General features: G+C 35.6%; 1 protein-coding gene across 1 annotated transcript in view; it reads left to right on the forward strand.

Moving 5' to 3' along the window:
* LOC116309365 (gamma-aminobutyric acid receptor subunit beta-2) overlaps positions 1-20293 on the forward strand; it is a 60903-nt gene extending 40610 nt beyond the window's left edge. Inside the window, exons 5-10 of the mRNA XM_039617936.1 lie at positions 1149-1231; positions 10734-10871; positions 12191-12343; positions 14278-14522; positions 15713-15853; positions 15982-20293. Of these exons, the coding sequence (XP_039473870.1) occupies positions 1149-1231; positions 10734-10871; positions 12191-12343; positions 14278-14522; positions 15713-15853; positions 15982-16329 (1108 nt within the window). The 3' untranslated portion in view covers positions 16330-20293. The remainder of the gene's footprint in view (positions 1-1148; positions 1232-10733; positions 10872-12190; positions 12344-14277; positions 14523-15712; positions 15854-15981) is intronic.
* Positions 20294-23144: the final 2851 nt, after the last annotated feature.

Genomic DNA, 23144 nt, shown 5'->3' on the forward strand with positions numbered 1-23144 from the left:
TTTTATTGATGTTCGCATGCTCCATGGAGTCATGAAGTGTTCATTTGTGGCACATCAGGTGCTACATTTGAAAGCCAAGTCCCATTTAAGCTTGGAAACAGGAAATTATGTGAAAATGTCATTTAAAGTACTTTTTTAATGGAATGTATTAACTGAACAACTTGGATATTTGAGGTTTTTATATAGCTGTATGTTAGGAGCTTTAACCCATCAGTACCATGCTGTAATAATGCTATAATAAAGCTATTTCCTTGTTTAATATTCAAAGGAACTTAGATTCTTCTTTTAATTTTTAAAAGAATAGCTTTTTACAATTTATTTCATTTTTGTTTGTCTGTGCAGCATCTCGCAATAAACAGTAAGGTTCATGAAAAAACTGTCTGACAAGACAGGTGCACACTTAAATAAAACTCTGACACTAATGTAACTTCATACTTATTTACGTTATATGACATTTTTTGTAACTGCTATAAGTAAACAAATGAAATTATAATATTGATCTTTCAGTCTGAAATTTTTCATTTATTGTGCTGATTCCAGTTACACTAACATCATCATTTTATTCACACAATAATACTGACCTACAAAGTCAAAGTTTTCAATAAAGTTAATTTTATCCCATATATTTTATGGCATTATTACATTCAATTGATTTTTACAGTATATCTCTCTCTTCTGTTGCTGTCACCACTGTCCCACAGAGTATAAACCCCACAGTGATTCATATCCCAGGTGAAACCTAACAGAGAACCCACAGGATTATCCAAACAAAGCTAGAATTGGGACATAAGGATTAGCTATTGACCTATAATGCTCAGTGGAGTTCCCACCACTACCACCGTTCCAGTCTTTAAAAAATATATATATAATTATTTGGGGTTATTTATTTATGTATTATTTTATTTTTGCAAGATTTGGATTTTGTTCAGTTACTCGGTGCCATGCAGCTAGCAAATGGTCATCAAAATTTTTGAAAAAAGAAATTAAAAGTAAATAAAATGAGGCAATAAAAAGAAAAAAAAACAAAACAAAAAGTTGATTCTCATAACTAACAGCATCTATATTATATATCTTTGTCTACCCCCTGTTGTAGTTACCCTGTTGAAAAATAGAGTTTGCTGTCTTATTTTGATGTGATGTCTTTTCAGGATAACTACCACTGCTGCTTGTATGATGGACCTGAGAAGGTATCCACTGGATGAGCAAAACTGCACACTTGAGATAGAAAGTTGTAAGTAATTGATTCATTAATTACCATAATGTGTTGTTTTTTTGATTAATGTGTTTTCTTATCAGAGCTGAATTAATATGTCGACTCAGTTTAACAGTTTAAAATTCTAAGTTTATGTCTAGCAATTTAAATTTGTCCCTTATAGCCCCTGTTCTTCCTTTGTACTTTAATAGTAAAGTAGTAAAGTAAAGTTCAAGTGAAATGAGTGACTGTGCTACTCATTCACAAAGAAATTTAATTTACCTCCAAACAAAAATGGTTGAAATTTAACTTTAGTAAGAACTAATGGCAAATAATGATAAATACATCTGAATGCCTGCAATGCAGCTTAAGTGCATTACACACTGAAAGGCGTAAATCTGGTGTTAATGTATGAAGGGAATTATAGCATGAAGGTTTAAAGGACATCATGATCACACAATACATGGATATTAACATGAAACAGTAATGCAAATATGCTTGTTGCAACAGTTATCTGTTATTAAGATTGCTATTATCATAGTTTTACGATGACTGTCATCTCAAATGATTTTATTTTGACTGGAACTTTACTTTCTGTACTCATGGCTAAGGGTTCATGCAGCTTCACAGCTGCTTTACAAACTGTTCAAATGAAACACACTATTTGTCATCTAGCAGCCTGCTACAAAAGTGTCTGTGAGAGTATTGTTGTAGTAATTCATGATTATTATACACAAACCACATTGTCCATACCACAGTGTTTGCTTGGTTCAAAGCTCCATAACTGCATTTCAGATGGCATTAAATTCTATATCTATTATATATTCTATATCCATTCTGAAAGACATTTATAGAACAAAAAATAAATTGACAGAATAAATACCAATAAGAAAATAATTAAAATCAAGCTTTCTGTATTCAGTTAAATAGTTACAAAATACATCAAGGCATATTCTGAAGTGGAAACTGTATAAATAAAAATAAATAAATAAATACATACACACATTTGTAAGTAAATAAATAAATGGGGTGATTTATTTGAGGAAAGGGGTAATAAAGGGAAGTAGAATGGAAGAAAACATTTTAAATGTATCATGCATGTTTTGTCAGTTTTTGTCATTATTGTCTTTAGTTATCGCTTAGAAAATAAAGTAATTGCTGCATGTATCCCCGACTCTTGACTCATGGGGATGAGTAATCCATGTCATATTCACTTCCATAAAAAGACACAGTGAAAAGACCATTGTTATTTTTTTAAATATTTTATTATAAACAGTATTCATAGTATTCATTGGACTCTGTTCCTTGAAAATGTGCTGGGGCCACTCTCATAGTTTTGAGTTAAACCCCCAACACTCATTTTACTTCTGGGCAGCTTTACTTTCAATTTCTACTCCAGCTGGTCCAGCAGCCTCTGATAGTTCTCAGTGTTCTCATACTCCATCTTTCCTGTGTTACCGTAGAATTGCTAGATCTCACAGTTATAATTAGCCCTGTGTCAGCCACCACCATGTCTGGTTGGTTAGTTTGAAGCTCTGTTGTTTCAAAACTTTTGGAAGGCTCTTCCATAAATACTTTGAATTCATATGTGGCACATATATGTACGACATGTGCTATATCTTCAGTACTTTGTTATGCCTTTCAGTGTATGTTTTTCCAGCTTGCATCCTTAACACTGCTATTATATGCTTAACAGTCTCCAAGGCACCTTTTCATATCTCTTCTCTGGTAGAATCCTACCTTTATGGATCTAATGTTAAGGGCCTGCTCTCAAGCTGTTCATCAGGACTGCCTTCTGTGGCCAATGATAGGATTTCTTGATCTCAGTCACTTCCTTTATCTGCTGATGATGCATACATTGCATGGAGGGGCTTGCATCCCATAGATTTTACTCCTCCTCTTCATTACTATATATCTTCTGCTGCCTAAGGCACTCTCATAGTAGTTCATCCCCAATACCCATCTTCCTAATGTATTCAGAAATGTTCTGAATACATCAGGAAGATGTATTGGCTCTCGCAACTGGATCTTGGCACTGACACTCACTAATCCTCGCCATCCTTCTTTTCATGGCTGGTGGAGTCTCATGGTGCTGGACTTTAGATGCAACCATCAGTGCCCTCAGAAGTTTGTTTGTATTGATGTTACTGGCATACCAACCCTTGTGGCCATTTTATTATTTAAGCCAATATCTATTTTGACATTGAAAGCATTGATGATATGGGTCTTATTCCTACAATGGAAAGGGCTCATCACCACTTGTTCATTCAATTGAGCTTTATTTATATAGCACCAAATTACAATAACAGTTGCTTCAAGGTGCTCTATATTGTTAAGAGGCTTCATATTGTATATTGTCTCACTGTCTATTATCTATTTGCTGCTTTACCCGCCAGTTCCTGGTCCTTCGACATTTTGTTGTTCCAATACCCTTTTGAGCTTTACTCATATGTGTGGAGCTTCCATGTTATGGAGAAGAAGTTTATCTACCAGTTTGTTAACTGGTATTTATACGAATTAGACCTTTGTGGGTATAGCCAGTCTGAGTATTGTTAGTCACTCATGTGATCTTCGAATATAAGTGGATCATGGCAGGTCCTTGTTGCTGTTTGCATACACAAATGCACACAACTGCCACATATCATCTATATATAGTTTGTCATGCCACAGGGAGAGACAAGAAAAAATACTATAATAAAATCTAAATGGGAACATCGTGTATACTTTTACTGCAAATGTAAGCCCCTGCTTTGTAGTGTCCACTTGAACAAATTATCTGAGTTCAGAGAATGATGGTAAACAACTGAGAGGAAGATGGAGAGGAGTGGAGCATTAGTGGTGTACATATGAGCTCACCTCACAATATGTCTAGTCATCAGTACCACAAGCACACATCCTTCTCTTTTAATGTGGTTGGAGTGTTTTCTTTCTCTTAAGAAACTAGCTGGATATTACTAACTGTGGCTGTGAGCATCCATCATATAGATATGGTTGTGTATGTGTAATTATCATAGCCACTAAAACATGCCCAAAATACCCAATAGACAAAACTTCTGAAAACACACACACATGCACACTTGAAAGGTTTAAAGGACTCCCAGTGCTAATATAAAAGGGTAGACTACTGGTTTCCATCCATCTATCTCCTTTATAAATTCATCAGTGTTTTTTTCCTTTCTCAAAGTTCCACCACAAGTGTTTCTTTCTTATTCTGTATGTATCGTTCCATTATCCATTCTATTTTCAAGTCGAACTTTGTGTGACTTAGAGGCAAATGTAAAACCACTGATTTACCAGCTTTTATTCATGCTATGGCAAAAGTGTTCCATAACAAGTAAATAAGGTTTTGGAACAGTGGACACTTTATCAGTATAGCGAGAGGTAAAACTGCTAAAGTTACTTAATCTGTTACCGTGCACACAAATCTCAAAGTATTAATCATGCTTCAATTCAGATCAACTCAGATCCTATGGTACAAAAGTTTGTATTAGTATACAAAATTTCACACATAGACTATTATTGAAGGATTTTCTTGCATTTGAAAATGCCATTCCCACATTATTTATAATGCTCAGTGTCGCTGTTACAGTAATATACAGTCTATATGCTGCTGTATAGCCCTACCTTCAAAAGGAAACTGATTTGATCAAAAGATACAACACTGACTTCATAACAACAGTAGCTGTGAACCTTTTCAATAAATCATACCAAGATTAGGATCAGTCAGCCGTTAAACATTGAACACTAGCCAAAAAGCATTTTTTGGCCCTCGTGAAGCAGCTTTGACTTTACAAAATGTATGGCTCTACACAAGACGACAAAATTGGTCTTTTTAGCGAAGCTGTTTTAAAAGCCATAAAATGAAACAAACTAATTAAGACAGCTATGTATGTATTACATAACTTTTACATATACTGAGGGGAAAGTAAAAGGCACATTACATTTGATGTTTCATTCGATGTGTGCTCACAATGAAACTATCATTTCATTACAGCATCTCTGCCAGGTTATAGTTATATTTTCTGCACCAGCGATCCCCATCATATGGACAGCCACTTCCACTCTATCTCTCTGTTGCCATCACTGCTTATCAGAGCCCATTTTAGAAACTGCAGACATTCTCTTGGGTGTGAATGGTTTCCACACGTGGGCTTGCATGGCTTATTTATTTATCTTATCTTTAGATGTTCCGCCCCTGTCCAGGCATCCAGTGAGCCGCAGCTTGCTGTATACTGCAAAACTTTAAAGATATTTTTTAATTACTAGGAATAACATTAAAGTCACTTTGAACTTTGTAAAATCAAAGTTAGTTGCAGACATATTTAGAGTGGAGTATCCTTCTCAGCTTCACTGGGCTATGCGTGAAGCAGGCATTTGTCGAGGGGGGGTGGATTTCAAGTGTCGATTTTTGTGTGAGAGTGATGGTGATGTTTGTGAATGTGTATGTGGACACTTTGAATGTCGGAGGTCAACTAATTTTGAGATGCCACCTGTTGACAATCTTTCGGGTCCAGATGACCTGCAGTGTGACACATTGTGTACGACACAAACATTCAACCCTGCACCTCTGGCTAACCAGCATACCTGTCGCCATGACCTGGCGAAGTGTTTCGGAAAGGCCTTCAAGCTATTCGCTGGGTTCTCCATATGTGATGGCTCAAAAAACATCTGGCTGTCACTTGGGACACTATGTTGAGGGACTTGAGCCAACCCCATGCAGTGTTTTCAACCCATCAAAAAGGTCTTGGCAGATTTGGCAGGGTATGCCGGACGCTTCTTCCAAAGGACTTGCTTGGTGACTTTAAGTCTTATAATTTTCAATAAGAGTCAACATTTTAAGGATTCACAGCATCTTTCAAAGTATTCTTATTTCAAATGTTTGCAAATGCCAAATGTGTATACAAGTTTTATTTAAAATATATTTAGAAAAAAAGTATAGATGTGAAGAATAACATGATTGTTTTGATTCTTAATGCTTTATCATGACCTTGCATGCCAGTGGTATTTATTATATGTATTAGAACTTGGTATTCTTTTATAATAAGTACATAAAAGAATTAAAAAAAACTTTTTTTTATTATCCCTGATTAAGTCCTGCCCATAGCAATATCAAAGCCAGCGTTTTATCTCCTTCCAAAATCCTTCTTTGCCCATTAAAACAAATCAACTGAGACATTATTTCATAAGCTTGATAAAAATGCCTGGAGTCAGATTTGGTCAGGGAGATATGCCAGAGTCCCAGTTAAATAGCTTTAGTATTGTATTGCTATCTCCTCTGATGTTATCGTGAACAATTTCATTTATTTTTGGTCTGGCGGTGCGCTCTGACATTGGAATCCATAAGAGAAGGTTTTGTGCTAGTGTAAAATAGATATCGTCACCCTGTGTTTTTTTTTATTATTTAAAACTTATTGTTGTTTTTATCTAAGTTCTGTAATCTTGTGCGTGTTAATAGTTACAAAGCTAAGTTTCTTATTTCACCATTTTGTAATTAATAGATATACTCTCAACTAATTATTTATTTTGTGTCTCTTACTATATTCCTTGCAGTTAATTTCATACAGGATGGGAATCAAGACAATCTGAATGTGCTAAACACTTTGACACAATAACTTCAGTATGAAAGTAAAATAAAATTGCAAAGTCAGTCTAGGAGTTAAAGCAACAACCAGTTGAATAGGTAACTAAAAACTAAGACATAAGAGCACTGGGTCAAACTTCTGCTCATCTATACTATTACATTACAGAGATGTGTGTAGTCCTTGTGTGTTGACAGTTTTTCCTAACATGCCCCCATTCAGTCATCCACTTCAGTCATGCAGTAGCTCTGTTCCCCCCTGAGTGTGTCCACAACACAGATTGATAATTAATGCTATAACCTCATACTGTCAATTCACCATATGCACATGGCTCAGAAAGTTGTATCTGCACAGACTCTTGTTGTCTAGGCAACAATCTCATGTATTTACTACCAGGTCTTCTACAAGTCAAAGATATCCTTCGCTCTCATTGGCTGTCATCAGTGTTGGTCAAGTTACTTGAAAATAGTAATTAGTTAATAATTACTGATTACTTCTCCAAGAAAGTAATCCAGTTACTTTGCAGATTACTTCTTTTCAAAAGTAATTAGTTACTTTTTAAAAACATGATACACAACCTGAATACTTAATAAAGCAATAGACCTTTCAGCCCAATTCTATTTTTTCTGCATAATCCATCATATAAATTGTAATCAAATGAAAAAGTCTTGTTTTAAAATTTGTTTTATCAGTTTTAATCTTTTAACTTTATGCATCAAGCAAAAATTAAATGATATGCGACAGTCTTGTTTAACATTTAAACCTATTTTCTGCATATTCCAGCATATAAAATAAAATTATTTTTTGTGTTTACACCCACTCTTTCAAATATATGCAAGTAAAACAGAGCAAAAAATGAATAAAATCAAAGATTCAGCAGCACTAAGTCCTGTCGTTCTTAAATCTATTTTCACCTGTTTAGCAGGAGTGGTGCATGTGGAGGTTTCCCCAGTGCCGCAGCGGTCATGTCAGTGGGGGGACCTGGGGGTTTCTCTGTGAATTTCACATTCCCGTGACGGCTTGCTAGGTGCTTGCTCAGATTTGAAGTTTAATTTTTTGCTGTAGAAAGAAGTTTTCTTCCCATGCGGTGTACAGCGGACGTTAATGTTTATGTCACTTTTTACAGAATCAAACTCAAAGTAAAGTCAGTACATCCAAGCTTTAAACGCTGCACGGTCGTACTCTCTTTCACAATCCATATTATGCAATGTTGATCTACACAAATCTGTTGCTGCCACGGTCGTCGCACGCTCGTAAATCATTATCACGAGACACTCTCGCAAATAAAATCACGGTTTAGTAACGCAGTAATGCAGCGTGCTTACGGGAAAGTAACAGTAATCTAATTACTTTTTTGCTATAGTAATCCCTTACTTTACTCGTTACTTGAAAAAAGTAATTGGATTTCGTTACTGTCCACATCAACAACAGGCTGAAACGGAAGAAAAACACAGAGGCTTTACAATAATACTGGGGTTTTAAGCCAGGGTGTTGTTGTGAACACAGAGTTCTGAACTGTGATCATTGTTTGATTAAAAAACCACACAAACACACACACTGGTTGTAATTAGGCCTACAATGTAATATCCACCTATACTTTTACTCATCCAGTAGAAACATCCTTAAAAGTAAGAATAATTTTCATGTCTCCTGTCATGTCATGAAACACTATTAAATGATAATGTTTTCAGTCACTAAGTCTTTGCAGATGATCCAATGGAACTGGATTCATGGACTCATGGATTCATCGATTTACTGTATAATTCGAACCTAAGTAGAGGTTTTTCAATTGGATTTTTTTGTCACTTAAAAGATGCATCCAAACTTAAATTATTTCTGTCTGCCCCTGACCAGTCCTGACTTCATTTCATTCATCCCAACTAATGTAATTTCCTTGTACTCTTCACTCCATGGGGAATTATTTTTTTCTTTTCTGGCACCTGTATTGAGGAGGTCATTTTAACATTCCTTCTTTGGAAACTTTTTTAAAGAAGAATGACCAAAAGTCACATACACATTAACAAAAAAAATTACATTAAATAAATAAATAAAAATAAAAAGCAGACGGAGAAGCCTCCATCGATCTTCTGCTTAGAACTTGTTCCTGTGCTGCCATCATTAGTGCCTGTGAGCTTTCTTTCAGTCCACCTTTATCTAGCCATTGGTAGGTTTTCTCAATATCAGCCACTTCTTCTACCTGCCAGTGGTGCATGCAGTGCAGGGGCCTGTCCTTCCATGATATTTCCTCCTCTTGCTCCTCTTCTTTCTTGGGTTTCTGCTGCCTGAGGTATTCACTAAGCACACGGTCAGTTGTGGCCATCTTCTTGGATTTTGGGTGTCCCATCCTTGATATTGGTTCTGACACTCACTAGTCCTCGCCCACCTTCCTTACACTTAGTGTACAGTCTCGAGGTGCTGGATTTGGGGTGAAACCATCCCTGCATGATAGGGAAGTTTCTTTTCTTGCTGTCAGTGGCTTCTATCTCCTCTTTTGGCCAGCTTATTATCAACCAGCAGGATGTAGGTGTTGATTGCCTAGATGTTGTTCTTCTCAGGATTTTCCTTACTCTGTGCAGGAAATTGATAATTGCAGATTTCTTAGCGGACTCTTCATGGTTCCCATTTGCCTGTGGAATTCCCAGGTACTTATAGCTGTCCTCGTTGTTTGTAGTGTTGCCTTCTAGTGGTACAATCCCCTCAGTTCTGACTACTTTCCCTCTCTTTGTTGCCACCTGGTTTCAGTCTCTCAGGTATACCTCTTCAAGCAGCTGGCGATAGCTGTGAGTCTTTGCTTGACAATTTCTAAGGCTTCAGGTATGGGCGGCTTGCTGTACTTATGCATCCATTTGTTCATTTAGCAGCACCAAAAGTTGGCTAATCTTCCTCCATGCTGCCTTTATCTTGATGGAGGGCACTGCCCTTTGTGGCTGTTTATCTTGTAGCCAAGCATCTCAGTGATCACTGTTGCTGTGGTGTCGCAGTAGGGATTGTCCATCTTCTAGTAGACCTTAAGAAGGTACTTCACGTAGTCTTGGTAATTGGCCACAGAAGGTCCAGATTTTCATTTTAGCTATGATCCTATCTATCTCTCAGGTCAGCTCCTCTCACACTCACCACCGTTAGTTCACATATAAATGTTTTTGGCAAAAGTAGATTTGATGATAGAATAGATGCCAGGTTTTATGTTTGTTCTTGCTATTAAACATATAGTTGCTCAAGAGACAAAACATGATATAGCTCAAATATATTAAGCCAAATATGGGTTTCACTCATGTATGTTAGTGGATGTTATATGCTTCATTTCTTTCTATAATTTAATGCTTTCATGCTTTTACCACATTGCAGTTATTGCGAAGTGCATAGTAGTGAGAGATCTAAATTCTAAGGGTATCTTCATGTTGAAATGGCTTTGAATAAGATTTTAACACACAGTAATTGCACTACTGAGCTTTACTTGTGTAACTAACAGATTGAATGTGTTAGTTACACAAAAATTAATAACCAGCATTCGTTCTTCCAAGGTTGCAGTATGGCGAACTGTTAAATGTGTGTCTCAAGGAGTGCTAAGAGCACAAAAGTCGATTGTTTTGATTAGAAAATAATAACAGGTAAACAAACCCACAACTTAAAAACATTTCAAAGCATATACACACTATGCAGGCCTTGTGAGGAGAAGGAAGCAAATGTACAATATGTGCATATTTAAAATGCACATGCTTTTACAAAAAAAAACATTCAAATGAATAAAAGAGTTTTTCCTTGCGGACTGGCATGAATTTTTCATCAGTAAACCAAAGCCCAGTGACTGCATCTAAAGTCAAAAGACTGTAAACTGGTAACAAATGCAAAAATTATCATTACTAATTAAATATACAAGAACGACATGGGATAGATTGTGAACTGATATAGTGTGTAGACCTTATTGTCAATCAGTGATTCTTGTTCCTTGTACTGTCTCGCAGATGGTTACACTACAGATGACATTGAATTCTACTGGCGAGGAGGAGATAATGCTGTGACAGGAGTAGACAAGATCGAACTTCCCCAGTTCTCCATTGTGGATCATAAGCTCATTTCCAAGAATGTTGTCTTCTCCACAGGTAACGCATCATAAAAATCATGATTCATTATCATTGTTACTATTATTACTAGTAATCTTACTTTATTATTATATCTCCCCATGTCCCTGTATATTCATAAAATAGTTTGGATGTTTCATACTTTATCAGTACTGACTTCTTTCACTGTTTCAACTTATATATATGAAAAAATAATTTCCAGAAATCCTAAACATCATGAAGACAAACAGGCATACAGATCTTTAAATGAATCATTGTCTTCGGAGGCAGATGATACCATGACATTTTAACAACAAACAAAAAAGAACACTGCCTGATATAATGAAATATTCATATGTTCAAGTTTTTCATATTCATGATTTTGTCATGCAAACAAGCATTTGTGAGCAGGACAGTGATTTTTTTTTTTATAATTAGTGATAGCTGCTGTGCTGAATGAGAGCATAACGTAAATTCAATATGAATGTTGCAGCTGCACCAATGAAAGCTTGTTTTGTCTGCACACACTGCTTGTGCGTGTATGTATGTGTGTTGTTGTGTATTGGTATACTATTAGTATGCAAGAAACTTTACCCAAGTGTCTACCTGAAGTGTGCTGGATTTTATTACCTCCTACAGAAATGGGGAATTCCCCTGGTGTCAAACATTCACTGGCTACAGCTTGGTTATAAAGCTGTCATAATTATAGTGCTAATTTGAAAAACTCAGTAATTGAAAAAACCCTCAAAGAAATGTGTTGTAGTTGGACAATTGTAGTAAGACTTTATTGTATACCAAATTTGTATTTGTTTCTATCACATATATGTTGACATATCAAATAACAGGCTATACAGGAATAACCTGGATTTGTCCTCATTCATCTTCATAGAACAAGAGTCACAAGATCACGAAAGTTAGACTTTATCCTCTGGATACCACAAAACAAATTTTAGGCAAGAGTTGCAGAGATTTTCCATCTGGCCTGACAGAACACCGCTGTCATTGACAGAACCACATGATCAACATGGTCACAAACCCCTGTTTTCCTAATGAGAGGACGCATGTTTCAGCCTTCAGATTTTTAAGCTTTATTTTTAGTGTCTGCCATGACCTTTTTTAAGGAAGGCAGTAAAAAACAGTTGCTCATCAGTCAGTGATATTGGAAAGAACAAATTTAAATTACTTGGTTCAAACTGATCCTGATTACTGATGATTGTGTTCATATTTTTTGCCACACACCTGATATCTTCGGCATTTCACATCTTTTCTCTTTTTTAAAAATTAAGTTATTAAGTTAATTAAAAATAAGCAGAAGCGAATGGATATTTTTAATTATTATTATTATTCTCCTTTATCCAAAGGTTCTTACCCGCGTCTGTCTCTGAGCTTTAAGCTGAAGAGAAACATTGGTTACTTCATCCTACAGACATATATGCCTTCTATTCTCATCACTATCCTTTCCTGGGTCTCCTTCTGGATCAACTACGATGCCTCTGCTGCCAGAGTGGCTCTAGGTAAGGTTAATAAAACAATAAATATGCTGATAAAAGGGGAATATGTGGTTGGAAGCTTGCCCAACCTGTGTGCTGGCTGTACTAAATACAAAAATGAAGAGCATGCATGTTACATTCTCTTGTTCGTCTTTTCTCATTTTATCTCTAGTTGCTTATTTCCTCCATTTTGTGAACTTTTTGAACTCTACACATAAACCACACTGTTACTGTATCTTTTGCAAGTATTGTGGGTGTTAGTGGGTCAAATATTAATCAAGTATAGGGTTAAATCATAGAACTATAATGATGGTTGACTAGGCTGATTTGTTTCTACTTTGAAACCAGAAACCGTCTGTTCTTTTTTGGGCAGCCGCAATTTCCTCCAGTCATCCTTGATTATGTAAATCCCATGTTGCCTGGGAGATTTGTAACGAGCTACTCTGTGTTTATCAGTGGTTCACTGTCTTCTTTTTACCGAATTCCATTCACTCAGCTTCATCTATATTTCTATCCAACCCCTCCCTTTTGTCAACAAGGCAATTTTGCTGATTGACGACTGGGCTATATTTAGTGGTCCAGGGGAAGGCATGCATGGGATTTAATGAAAAAAGTTAATGCTTTATAATAGAGGCAGGTCAGAGTCGGGAAATGTTTGGTCACCTCCTTCGCCATACTAGATTCAGGATCCACTTTATCCTGACCTCCTTTCAGGCATTAAAATGGACTTGTAAGGGCTATATCACATAATCACTATGTGCAAAAATCCTTTGTTGTTATTGTTAAGCTCTTATCACAACAGCTTAGGAAAATTGTCTGAATCCTATTTTGACCAGTATTAATTTATATTAATTTACTACAACTCTATTGGGATGCTCTGCAAAATGTTTCTTAAATGTTTCTTAAAGCCTGGATGCAATGACTCGCACAATTTAAATGCAATAAAAATCAAATTGAATATATAAAAAGAAGTAAAATGAGTTGATAATGTTGCCCATTTTGAATTTTAAAATCATGGGGCAAACCCTTTACTTTCACTGATCAAGGTCACCTAATCAATCGAATCAGTAGCGAGCATTTGGAGGCATTTGAGCCAATGGTGCACAGCAAGTCACTGAACAAACCGTTGTCCGTCTTGGACAACCCATCACACCAGCTCCATTCCACACAAAACCAGCAGTGCTCATTCTCCCACGGACTTATTCAACCCTGCTGAAACAAAGGACACTTCTGGAAATCATTCTTTGTTTTCTCAATAAAACTCTACAACAGCTTTCCTTTTTGTGACAGGTGAACACAACTGTCAGAACATAAGCTTTCTCACACATTTCTATATTTGTCCCTCTTACTGACATTTTTTAGTACATATTATTGATTTGCTCTGCTATTTGAAAGAAATCTATTTTCCACAATCTCAGTCTTTTTTCATTTTTATTTCCTTTTATTTGGTCACTGTTATTAAGAAAATTTTACACTTCCCAATAATATACAGTAAGGCCTTCACTATAAGCATGTGATACTTTCACAACGTTATTATTATTCCTTCCTTCTTGAGTTTTTTTACTCACAAGGTTTTTAGAAAACTTGACCTCTGACTTTGTCATTGAGGTTCAAGGTCACTTAGATTTGAACTCAATTGAGATTATTAGTTGATGCACCTATGGTATCAATTTGAAAATCCTACATCACCACATTCATGAGTTATTGCATTGATAAAATTTTCAGAGAAGTAGACCTCTGACCTTGACCTTAGACTCACAGTCACCGGGATTCAAACTTGTCCAAGATTTGTCGTAGATTTCTCTATGGTATGACTTCTTTCTTGAGTTATCAGATTGACAAGGTTTTCTGAAAACTGGACCTCTGACCTTGATCTTGAGGTGAAAGCACAAACTTGCAGTTTTAAATCTCACTATTGAATTTCTCAATTTCTTTTTTTGTGTTTTTCTGTGGTTAAGGTATTACCACTGTGCTGACCATGACTACCATTAACACTCACCTGAGAGAAACCCTCCCCAAAATCCCATATGTCAAGGCCATAGATATGTACCTCATGGGCTGCTTCGTCTTTGTTTTCCTGGCTTTGCTTGAGTATGCCCTGGTCAACTACATCTTCTTTGGCCGGGGCCCTCAGCGTCAGAAAAAAGCAGCGGAGAAGACTGCTACGGCCAACAATGAAAAGATGAGAATGGATCCAAACAAGGTAACTATCTAATAGCTTAGCTTGTCCCTGTAGTTTGGTCACCTACCTGCCTACCAGCATTTAGAAAGGACTTGTTGAGTCCAGTATACTCACCGCATTGGTCACTTTGCACAACATAGTTGACATCTTTACACAGCCACATCCATTTATGCTCGCCTGAGGTAAGGTACCCACTGCAGTATTCTCCTGAACGATAGGTCTTGGCACTCAGATAATAAGAAACCACAACTGGAAGTCGAAAAGGTTTTTTTTCCCACAAAGTCTCATCTTTTCAAACTGCTGCAACATCTCACTTTGTATAGTCTGCGAATCTCTGGCCTTCATCAATAAAATGGTGATAAGAACCCATGTGATGCATGATATCCTTGTGTCTTCAACCCAGCATTGGCAGCAGTACTACAATGTCCCGGGTTACACAATTGGCAACAGGGTGGCTTGCAACAGAACTATTGCAACTTGGTGTCAAATTGACGTCAACTTTGTTGTATAATGCTGCTCCGCCACCACAAGAGGACAGGTGTAGTGGGGCCCTCTTTCAGAATTAGTATGGTTTTCAGAAAAATGTTTACATAAACAATTAAAAACTAGAAACATATATTTGAATACACAGGCAAACCACAGCTGATGTTTTACTTCTACATGCATGAAAATGCATGAAATCACATTTACAGTGAAAATGGATTATTCAGATTGTCTAAAGAGTTCAGAATAATAATTAACAAAGAAAAAAACTCTTCAAATAAAGAATTGACCCAATGTTCCCTCTCTTCACTGTTAAAGCAGCTTAGTAGGATTGTTGTAGCCCGTGTTTGGAAGCCAAAATGACTCGTGAAAAAGAGAAAGAGGGTCTCAGAGACAGATGGCTCTTTGCCTTGACAAAATGCAAATGGTCACCATAACATGGCTGCACCTGGAATGCTGAAATACTCAAGGCAAAATGCCAAAGAAAACCAAATAGAAAAATAACTGCATTTATATCCTGTGACCTATTTCAAAGAGTGCACAGTCTATATAGCAATTTAGGAATTCTGTTCTGTTAACCATTTAGGTTATGTCGACATGGAATTTGAAATGGAAACACTAGAAGATAATTATGTCATAAATTGTAAAATGTAACAATAACACATTTTTTTTAATCCAGTCCATCAACAGAACCACAGCAATATTGTTTTGTTTGAATGTGCTTGCAGTGGCTGGTGGGGAATGTAGTTGGCAGAGATGACACGCTGTATGCAAGAATGAAGCAACGTGATATGGATGGCCATGAGTCATTGTGGGAACCAATCTTTGTGGATGATGCAGCAATTGGACTTGGTGATCAAAAAAATAAGGTATCTGAAAATGATGTGCAGGTGATTTCAAATGAGTTTTGTGCTAATGTCAATGCCAATGTCTCAAAAAATAAACCCAACACTACATAAACCTGAATCTAACAAACTTTACTCTTTTACTTGGGCAGATGGACCCACATGAAAACATCCTTTTGGGCACCCTGGATATTAAGAACGATATGGGTGTTTCAGAGCTGGCTCTGGGTCTCAATGACCCACGGAATACCATGTTGACATATGACAGCTCAGCTCTACAGTATCGCAAAGCAGGGCTGGCCAGGCACAATTTTGGCCGAAATGCACTGGAGCGTCACATGACTCAAAAGAAAAGCAGACTACGGAGGCGCGCTTCACAGCTAAAAATCACCATCCCTGACTTGTCTGATGTAAACTCTATTGACAAATGGTCACGGATGATCTTTCCAACTGTTTTTTCTTTCTTTAATGTTGTTTACTGGCTTTATTACGTTAATTAGGATAAAACAAATGTTTAAACAAAAGGACATTCATGAGGGCAAGACCAAACAGCAAATATGTTGCTAATTTTGTCTTTGTATCTCGTTTGTTTTCTATTCATGTGATCTTGTAATTGCTAGACTGAATCGGTAAATTACGGACTGGATCTGTCATAACTGGGAATAGAACATTTGCTGGCTTACACGTGAAAACCTTACACTAGAGATTACAAACATAAGGTGCCTGTTCCTGAGTATTTGTTTAACATTTTATGTATTATGGGATGTGTGCATCTTTCCGTTATTTAAAATGTTTGCATTTCTTATGTTTTTATTACTTTAGATTTACACTAAACAGTAATTGCCAAACTGTTATATAAATGAGATATGAATGGATAAGCTGACACTTTATAATGACCATTTACTTTTACCAATACTAATTCAAAGTGCTTGAAGCAAGTTTCAGGTTAATAGGGCTTTCTGTCTCAATTATATCAAAATGTCATGTTTATATGGGACACACGGGCCTGAAATTCATATTATTTGGGGTTTTTTTTAGGATTTTGTTATTTGAAAAATCATTTTAAAATGGGGAAATTACCAAAACATTCCAGATTGATTGAGTAAGTTTGCATGTTAAAAGGAAATACAGTGAGTTTATTATGATTGTTGGGTGCTATCCAGTGTGTCAGACAGCTAAGTGAACAAACAATAATATTCCTGTTATTCACATAAATGAGATTTATTTTAACAGATGCATGACAAATTAAAGGATAATCCAACATAAAATCTATTAAGATGGTGCTGGGCCACCATGTGTCACAAAAATCAATTCAGTACATTTTCACATTCATTCCCCAATTTTGTGGAACTCTGCTGAAGAGATGGACAATTAATCCAAAACATATTCTCTTAGTTGTATTCTAATCTAATAACCAAAATCTCTGTTTGGTTTATTGGTTGGTAGGTTTTCGGACCACCTTCCCACAAAATGCCACTATCAGCAAAACAAAGCCACCGGTTCTCCCCACTTCAGTGATCAATGATTTCATTGTTTTTCCTTTAATTTGTTTCTTATCTGTTTATCATTGTTATTCTTAATACATGGGTTTGCTTTAAATTGCTTGATGATATAATGATTGTTTCTTTGTTTCTTGTTTTGTACAAAAAAACAGTCAGTGAAATTAAAAGGGTGCCTGTGTTCAATGAAGAGAATAGAATTCATAAATATACAAGCATTATGTCATTATAGTAGCAACTGACACCACGATTTGTATATTTATTTTGACTTTTCTGTTTTCCGTGTTTGACTCAAATGTGTTTATTTATTCATCTTAATCCCAAGCCAGACTTGTATACTATATATGGGTGTAAAATGATCATGTATTGTTTTACATTGAAAAATGTTGACAATCACAAAATATATAGCTGTCAATACACAATGAATTTAGAACAATGACAAAATACTTGCTAACAGTACTGTCCAGAAGGTGGAATTTATGTGGAACAACTGATTATGCACAAAAGTTGTTATAAGCCATAGAGGCTCAATAGTTCTTCTAACATCTGGTGCTCATGGGAGTGGTTTTAAGAGAAACCTTATTGATCTTTTTACACTATATATTTCAATTTCAATTTAAAACAAACCTAGGGCAGAGATACACCAGTTTCAAAGTCCCTTTCCTGTAGCTCTATAGTATCTAGATCATTGAATTGCGCTGTTAAAAAACAAAAACAAAACTAAAGGTAAAAAACAGTAGCAAAGCCTCACATGTGAAATTGTACCTACATAAACATTGTTAAATATAGTGGAAGGGGGGGAAGCTGACTTCAGATATTTACCTAAAACACAATCTTGCGCATATTGAAGTCCTCTGAAGTGATATTCATTTTGAGTCTTAAGGCATGAGTGAATACTCTAAGCTTTATTCTGTTAATGTTTAATCAAAGTGTGGCCAAGTACAGTTATGACCCACTGCATGCTCTGTGTAGAAGTAAATCCTTGATTTTTGTTCTAATTACCCAAATGTTCACTCAGTTTTTGTGTTTAATTCATTTCACAAATACATATACATAATGTTTACAGATTTATTAAAAAAATGTCTTAATACTTAATTGTGGTGTTATTAAAAATACAATTTTCTTTTCTAGAAATAATTTACTTAACCATTATAGTCACTCTCCAACAACTCACAAACAAGTTAGACACACTTTTAATTATCAATAAAGTGCAGATTCAAGTGAGCTTTCAGCTCTGGTATTTATATGTTAATTATCAAAATAGTCAATTTCACACTGCTTTCTTAAGATTGAAAACTGTGCATTGTAAGTGAAATATTGTATTTTTGTTCAATGGTTATGGTGATTATGTCACAAAATTTGTCGTCTGTGTTGTTTTAATATATCTTTCTATCTCTCTCTCTCTCTCTTGCTCTCTTTTTGGGTCACTTTTAGAGAGATCTACTAGAACATGATTGTTGGTGTAAATCTCTGAGGAGTTCAACAAAAAATTTGGGAACATGTTCCAAAAGCATATTTATATATGTATATAGCAAACATATATATTATTAATCAGAAATTGAAACATATTAATACATATTAATAAATACTTAAGAACTTTCTACACAACGTAAAAAAAAAAAAAAGATTTTCAATAGCATTTATATTGTAACATGGAAAGAGAGAATGCAAAAGCAGATGTAATGTAAATAATCTATTCAACAATGTCACTTGATCACTTTGATCTTATGCTATTAATCGGAGAATAAGTATTTGTTTTTGCCAAAATGTAAACATGTCTTGATGAATGTAGTTGATGTTCCTTTGCAGGGTGTTTTTGCTATAATGTTTCAGCAAATGTATAAGAGATTTTTGTACCAATAATTAGCTAAACACAGCTTAGTCCACACCACCACTAACACAAAAACACACAAATACAAAAGGTCATGTGATTAAGAGGCTAATAATGCCTTGTATCAGACCAAAAGTCAAACATCTCAGGTCAGCACAGTTCACACTATTAACAACACAGACTACAATATACTTGTACTTAAAAAAAAAAAAGTGGCTTGGTGCATTTGTTTTATCTGTTCTCCCTGTAATTTATTTCTCTTCTCCTGTTTAATATAAGTCTCATGATACAGTACAGTACACAGTAACTATATTAAAAGTATGGTACAGTATTTGACCATAACCACAATCTAGACATGGCTAATATTAAAAAAAATACAATAATAAACAAAGTTATTCTATCCACATCAGCTGTAGACATGTGTAAAGATAACTCAGATTTTAAAAACAAATCTAAATAATAGTGCTGTAACACATGATGTATCTGAGTATGAGTGTGGGAAGTGGGTGCATGTTGGCCAGATAGCAATGCATTTCCAAAGCACAGTTTGGATGTGTGTTTGTACTTCACAGCACTTTTTTGTTTCATATATTTTTATACTTCTATATTCCAATGTAAAAATGGCAAAACCCATTTTTCTCTAAACCTTGTAAAACAAGTTTGAGCATTTTTCATATTTATACAATGCTTATTGGTTGCATTGTCCCTTAGGGATAGTGAAAATGTAATGATTTGTATGATAATGAAATCCTGTCAAGATACCTTGTTTAAAATTTAATTCATATAAAATACATGGTTGTAAATGGTTTGAAAATGTTTTTTTTTCTTAATTCCTGAAAAGTTAAGGTTTTTGAAAATTCTAGATTCTATTTAGGAGAATCTGGAACGAATGACATCTTAAAAGCCTAAATGACACATCTTTCTGGCTGAGTATGTCTGCACACAGTCACAGAAGAAGCCTTAGCCTCCTGCTGCCCTGGACCTCTTTCCAAGCAGCATCAATCCTACTTACTCTCAACACCCTCCACCTTGGAAAACCCTTGTATATGTCATTCATAAGAACATAGCTGCACATTTTTGAAAGACAAGCTCTGTAAAAATTATGTCTTTACTTGGGAAGTGAAATTATTTCCCTGATAATAAATATTATATACAGTTCAGAGAATGCCTGTTTTGCACTTATTTCAAATAAGGGAAAAAAGCAGAGTGATCTCAATGCATGGCAAGTATTCCCAGTTGTGTAAAATTAACAAAATGTAGACAAATGTACTTGAATTATGACCGACTGCAACATATAATGCAGTTAATGCTTTTGCAGTACAAAATAGCTAAAACTAGTCATTTTCTGACATGATGGCATCTTTTTATGATTCATCTTCTGGAAAGCACATACCAACACTTCAGAAGGTTAATGAGTCATTCGCATGTGTATGAACTTTGGAATATTGTACACAAATCCGTAAAATTAGTAAAACTGCCATAAGAAGATGATTCTGCACCTGTACATTTCCCACTGAAGAATTGTGTTGAATGAAAAATTGAAAGAGCCCATTTTCACTGGAGCAGAGTTTTCTCTAAACACTCTTCCCATTATAATGAAACACACACACCTATGTTTTAACATGACTGTAGTCCAGCCTAAGCCAGATAAATCAAAAGAACTTGCATGTGATAGCAACAAAATTGTATGTAACTATGCATAACCTTTTCCATTCCACACAAGCAGAGTGTTATGCTGAGATTTGAAACAGAGCCACCGCGGTGTAGAAATAGTGCTCTTGTGGCTCTGAATAGGAGTACATGACTCATGACACAGAGCGGTAGGCAAGCTTGGCATCGCAACAAAGACATTAGAATGAGTGTGAAATGTGTCTTTTTATCTTTCACCCACAACACCTTTTTTGGTCATCACCCACAGTCTTCAGTTTAAGATTAAACTTACAAAGGGAAGCAGTGACTGTTCAGCCAATATATCATACCAGCATTTTTTTTTAAATGGTGACTCAGTGTTGAAGGATAATTGTAATATAAAAGTATGGCTTTATGATAGAGCATCTGGATAAATATAGACACCGGAAGTATATGTGCGCGTGTTTGTGTGTGTGTTTCAGTGTATTCTAATATAAAAGCCCACCTTCCATTTTTATACAAATGCTTATGTGATTCGATTTTTGATAATCCAAGACTCAACTCTATCAATCATCTACAGAATCTGTTCCAGTTCTTTTTCTGCTTAGCCCAGGTAGGATTATTCTGACATTGGTTTAGGAATTTCTTGATATTAGGAATGCAACAGTTGTAGCCCATTTCCTGTACAAATCTGTGCATGGTGGCACTTGATGTACCTACCCTTGAAATGATGATTCTTGACAACCTTCTGAAGCCTGTGGTCATCCGTGTTCCTCATACCCCTGTTCCTAACACATCTTTCTCTTCCACTCAACTTTCCTTTTATATACTTTATGTATTAAATCTGTGTTTATTCAGATGTTGTCTGACACTAACCTGTGAGATAACCGACCAATTATTTTCACCTTCCTTTTCATTATCTAGAGTACAGTAATGGTTAAATGTGTTTGTTGACTTTGCTTGAAAAGCTCTTTTCCCACCGTATCTATTGAGATGACCTTTTCCTATGAGTAAGGCAGAATAAGGTTGGTGGATTCAAGCTTTACTTTTGTTATTCTACTTTGTTAATTTATTTTCTCATATTATGTAACTTCATGAAACATCTTTAATTTCTCTGCCTCTGCTTCTCTTCTTCTGTATGTGTGTGTCCCTAGTTAATTAGGAGGAATATATGTTAATGGGACGCTGCTAGCAGACTAATTAAGATTCTGATTAGACTGAAGATACTGTCAGCCAGTCCCACTGTGTGTGCCCTTGTGATTATGTGTGCTTATATGTGTGACTTGCCTCTGGTTTACTTGTTGAGGAAATCACCCCAACTCTAACATGCACTTCTTCTATGGTTAGAAAATGAAACTAATTCTTAGCTCTTATGGTGACTTCTTCATGAAAATATCCCATTTGATTATTTCTCTCAGACAGCAGACAACAGGCAAAATTTAAGTCAGGAAGATATTGGACTAGTGTGTGTGTCAAGTGTGTGTGGTAAGAGACCAAAAAGTAATATCAAATATGAAATAAACCTGTATTTAAAAGCACTTACTTCAGGTATTTTTTCCACTTTCACTTCATTGTCTACAGGTCATCAGTATCAGTTATCTAAACAGCAAGCAGTTCACAGAAATCTTGTGACCAGAAACCATAGAAAGCCAGTGGTATTTAGTGGAAGAATTTTAGTTTAGTCAGCAACCCATACTGCATTAGCAAGAATTTCTCAAGACAAAGAAGTGTGATAAATTTCAATGGCCAAGTCAGCCATATGATCTTAACTCAACAGAACATATTTTTCAGTTACTGGCAACAAGACTGAAGGCGCGCATGCCCGCAAACAAGCAGCAATTACAGGTGGCTGCAGTACAGGCCTGTCAGACCTAAAGGAAAGAAATCATTTGGTCAAGTCCATGGCTTCTACGCTTCAGACAGTCATTAAGTGCAATGACTTAAAACCAATCCTTATATTTAAAATTGTTATTTTATTCAAATGATTTTTAGCCTCTGAAAATGTGGGCATAAAAAACATTACTTCTCAAACAGTTCATGCAAAATTTTTACTAAACCTCTTGAATTAAATCTGAACATCTTTTTAATTTGAAGTCCACTGTGGCTGGAAACAGAGGCAAAATTATTATTTTTTTTAAATGCAACTGTGCAAAAACTTACGGACTTTAAAGTAGAAATGACAAAAAATGCTCTAAACAATCTAGAAAAATATTAGCAATACATTAAGGGATAGCAGTGACCTAAAAAGGTCTGATCTTAATCATTTATTGATAGAGTGCATGCATTAGAAGACTTTGATGTGTACTAATGTGAGAAACACATGGTTGAATTAGAAGAATTACACATCAGATAATAA

The sequence above is a fragment of the Oreochromis aureus genome, linkage group 10 (genome assembly GCF_013358895.1).
Source record: "Oreochromis aureus strain Israel breed Guangdong linkage group 10, ZZ_aureus, whole genome shotgun sequence".
NCBI classification, from domain to species: Eukaryota; Metazoa; Chordata; class Actinopteri; order Cichliformes; family Cichlidae; genus Oreochromis; species Oreochromis aureus.